Source organism: Trachymyrmex septentrionalis, unplaced genomic scaffold (assembly GCF_001594115.1).
Source record: "Trachymyrmex septentrionalis isolate Tsep2-gDNA-1 unplaced genomic scaffold, Tsep1.0 scaffold182, whole genome shotgun sequence".
NCBI classification, from domain to species: Eukaryota; Metazoa; Arthropoda; class Insecta; order Hymenoptera; family Formicidae; genus Trachymyrmex; species Trachymyrmex septentrionalis.
The window spans coordinates 456,796-461,053 of record NW_017304990.1 but is presented as its reverse complement, the minus strand read 5'-3'; the positions used below and the strand labels follow the sequence as shown (position 1 = coordinate 461,053).

The following is a 4,258-nucleotide window of genomic DNA, read 5'->3' as shown; positions in this document are numbered from 1 at the left end:
TCGAGAGAGCCAATCTTTGGTTGATGCCGGAATTTATAGATATTCGGAAATAATCGGAAAAGTAAGGATTGAAATTGTTACGTTGAAAGCGCAATGAAATTCGATCGTGATAGTTTCGATCGATTTTGAGATGAACGCGATGTTTTTTTCGATTGCGAAGTTTCGAACGAAATTCTTTCTTGCGTAAAATGGATTTGTTGAATCACGTTATTTGAAGCTAGTAACTTTGTCATGTGTTTCGCGAGGAGAGACTCATAACTTATCGTTATTTGGAAAGTTTTTAACGAAAGCTTCTTTTAAATCGGCACAAAATGAAAGACTTTTCTCCGTGTTTTTAAGGGTCGTTCCGCACTGCAGATATACTTTACAATTTTCGCTTTTTTTTTGTCCGCACTAGGTACTAGTGGAAGTACGAAATTTATTTCGGATAATACAGTGTAATGTCTTGCTGTTTATTTTTACTCGTATATATGAAGTAGGAAATGTATTGATAAATATTGTTGACGTTGCACATCACTGAACGCAGTAGGAGTTGGTTTAGCTCGACTGTCGTATCGATCGTAACAATTTTCTTTTCGTAATGATCTTCCCCTTTTTCTTTTTGCAACGTCTTTACACACAGCAATGAAATTGCATGGCACGTACGCAATAGCACGAATTAGAGATATTCCCGATATTGCATTGAACACTATGAATGTAGTTGTGTAGCCGATTATTTTTTTAGTAGCGATTTAATTGAAATCCTGCGGTGACGAACAAAATAGTTGAGATCGCAAAATAATTAGAATTGTAACAACACGTATGTGTTATGGTTAATTCGATGTGACTGTGCTACGTTAACTGCGTGTTGCAGGTAAACGATGCATACATTTTCGCTCGTGTTACACTAAAAAGAACGACTGAAGGTTTTATCCTGCATTTTGAACTCTGTGACCTTTGTCTCATGCCTGTATTGTAGTTGCAATGTATATACATTCGATAAACAATGTGAAGAATTATTTTATTAAGCTGTGCAAACCAACATAAATTCCATGCAGAAAATACTTTTATGGAAACGACCAAGTCCAGTCATTAATGATTATTCTGTATATTCGTGCATAATTATTATTATATTCATGCAAATATCTGCTTCCGAGGGATTTACAGAATGATGTAGATAGTCGTGAAATCGCGACAATAAATTATAGCGGGAGTTTCGAAAAGTTTTAACTCGAAATGTAAATCAATCGTCAAGCAGCTTAGTAACTTATAATAAGATTTATTAGCAAATTGATTAATGATCTATATGGCAAGTTCTAGCCAGTAAGTGTTTTTTTTTTAAATATCGCGTGAACAATTTTGCAAAATAATTTCATTTAGTCTTGTTATTACAAAGTTCACAGCAAAATGTTGCTTGCATCAGCAATTATGCATTATCCGAAGCAATAATTAAATTTTCTGGATGAAGTTTTTCTCGTGCAGGTGGACTGAGAAAATTACGCGATGTCATTTCAGAGATCCAATGATGAAATTACACAACATTTGTTTCCACATTGATGGAAAAAATGCTGGTTGTCCTATCGTAAAATCAAAGTGTAGGAAATTTCACGGCTAAAGAACCGTAATTATGTGTACTGCTACACGTAAACAAGTAATTAATTTACATGCGAAACTTTCGGAAATGTATAAGCTATTATATAAAAACACGTGTACTTAAAATATACGATTGTGGAAATTACGGCACACTATCTCAGGCGAGGAAATCCCTACTTCGTACATAATAAAGGATTCGCTATCAGAATAAGTTCGTCAATTTATAAAGTCAACCTCAAGCATACAGTTTTATTTCTAAAATGGATTTATAGACTTACCTCATTTTTATACACCGGGGATCCTTCAGTTTTTACCGAACTGACTGAGTGATTTCTATGTTTCTTCCTTCGATGTTTTACTCTTCACAATATTTTCTTTAATAAATATTTCCTCTCGAGAAACTACCGTACCTAATTAACTTTGCTATATAATTTGCTCTTTGTAACGAATCCTTTTTAATTAATTTGACACACCCCGCTTCACCCTACACGCGATTCTGCGAACAATGAGAGAGTCAAATGGTACTAGAATCAAAGGCGAAATGAAATCATAAAAAATTATTTAATTAAACATGGACTCACAAATATCTCCTGATTATGCATCGATATCTCGTATAACCCCCTCCCTTTAATTTGCTTGGATTTGATTTAATTTCAATGCATATTTATATCTTGGCCAATATTTTAATGTCAAACATTAATATTTTCTACTAATTTTATTCATGTAGACCGCACAGCGTGTTCATAATAATTACTTACTATTATTATTATTATACAAATCGTATTTTTGAAATTTACGTAATTCGTATATCCCTATATGCTACTTCTTTGTCCTTTATTATTCTCCACGAACGAATTGTTTTACTTTGTAAAGTTATGCGCGGGATATATATTGGAGAACATCGTCGCATGTGCTTGTGAAGCAAATTCTTCTCCCGTGTGTCGAATTAAACCATAAACCACAACTGTAACAAAACACATTACTGTAACAATACACGAATTAATTAACGGAAAACAAGTGTGAAAAAGGATTTTACTGACAATGTCATGATTTAACCGCACAAAAAAATCTGCTCTTTTTACAATGATCGTAATAACAATGTTGAATTAAAAAATGAAACGTTTAATTACAATTTTATCAAGAGTTACTGACTTGAAACAATCAATCTATTTACCTCGGGTACAGTTCCTTGGACGCATTTCGCCACTTCGTAGATTTTTTCGCATGCGTCCGCGCCGTCTGAAACATCAACCGAATCAGAGCGGGAAGTTCGTGAAATAGTAATGAAGTAATTGTACAAAAAAAAAAAAAAAAAAAAAAAAATGCATTTCGCTCACACAACGTACCTTGCTTAGCGCATTTGTTCAAAATTTTGTTACCTATCTCTTGAAATTGTTCTGGGATAACGCTTATCAGCATGTCAGCTTCCAAATTACCTTCTTCATCGACCTAAAATCGGCGGAAAATCGATTTCGATCAGTTTTGCACTCGTCGTGTGTATAAATAGGCGTGATGACATCTATAAAAATGTTACCAAGCTGAAGGCATCGAGGAGGCAGTTCATGTAGCACGTTATACTCCGGTCATTCGAGAGCTTCCCATCGTTAACTTCATCGATAGACACTGCATCGCGAAATCGAAATATCCGTTATAAATGCGAGGAGAACTTATAATGTGAAAACTTTGAATATATACAGATAGAGAGCTCTTGCAATGGACTTTCATTCGAGACGACTGGGACCGTTTGACTTTCGGGGGCTTTTAACGGAGGGGGGGGGAGGTTATGGAAAGCAGCATTGTATAATAGCGCGGGATTATTGGCCGCGTGTTGATCGTGCTATTAATTGCGGGGCTCACCTTGAGACGTTCCGTGTTCGGCCATGCACCGCTCCTTGTCGGCTTGAACCATCTCCAACATTTCCGCGGGGATCCAGTCAGGTGGCTACGCAAAATCAGAATTTATTACGAGCGCGTCGCAGTGGGTATTCTCGTGTGTCGGACTTTAGCACCATTTCACGGACAGGTCGCGCTCGCGCGCACGTTCGGCGAATCGCGCATCACAATGCGTACAGTGGGCCACTGTCGATTGTCGTCTCTATCGCGTATATACGGGGGATCGGGATCGCGTTTGAACGAAAGTAAGCTGAAGGGCTTACCCCGGCGGACACGTAAATCGCCTGTAGCAACACCACGCCGAGGATCACTGGCACGTGCATTGTCGTACGTTCGCTTCGCTCGCTCGGCTTGAATCTCTCGATCACGTCACTTTTCAAAGGCAAAATGTACCATCCGCGCTGGTTACGCGCTGTTTTTATAACGCCGCGACGACGGGATGTGGGCGTGCTTGACAGAGGGCTAATGCTATATCCTTCACTTACTGATTGTGGCTCTTCGTCGTTAAGTCGCCGGTTAAACCCCAGCTAATTTTCGACTCTTAACGGAAGCGTGCAGAGCGCGCTCAATTATACGTGTCCGCGACCTTGTGTGTATCCTGCGTATGTATATACATTTCTACAAAGGTTACGCTCGTTTGTAGTGCGTGGAACTTTTTCATTCGAGTGTACGTGAAATTGGTATCGGCAAAGCCTACGGAATATGTGATTTTCTTTCCCCTCTCTCGTTTTATACTCAATGATAATACTGTCGAATAAGACGTAAATTATATTTTTAACAAATTATATATACA

At 37.8% G+C, this 4,258-nt stretch overlaps 2 protein-coding genes across 12 annotated transcripts in view; one reads left to right on the top strand and one right to left on the bottom strand.

Annotated features, from left to right (window-relative positions):
• LOC108746621 (CREB-regulated transcription coactivator 1-like) overlaps window positions 1–4,258 on the top strand; it is a 31,576-nt gene that overhangs the window by 3,424 nt on the left and 23,894 nt on the right. The window lies entirely within an intron of this gene.
• On the bottom strand, window positions 2,305–3,872 carry LOC108746623 (general odorant-binding protein 69a-like). 2 transcript variants are annotated; one of them, XM_018483517.1, is made up of 6 exons: window positions 3,729–3,872; window positions 3,430–3,514; window positions 3,107–3,195; window positions 2,919–3,021; window positions 2,747–2,811; window positions 2,305–2,536 (listed from the first exon to the last, which is right to left on the bottom strand). In XM_018483517.1, the coding sequence occupies exons 1-6, from the start codon at window positions 3,786–3,788 to the stop codon at window positions 2,519–2,521; spliced, it is 420 nt and encodes a 139-aa protein (XP_018339019.1). In that variant the 5' UTR covers window positions 3,789–3,872; the 3' UTR covers window positions 2,305–2,518. The 2 variants fall into 2 exon arrangements, with proteins under 2 accessions (XP_018339019.1, XP_018339018.1); XM_018483516.1 differs by lacking the exon at window positions 2,305–2,536 and having other exon boundaries at window positions 2,717–2,811.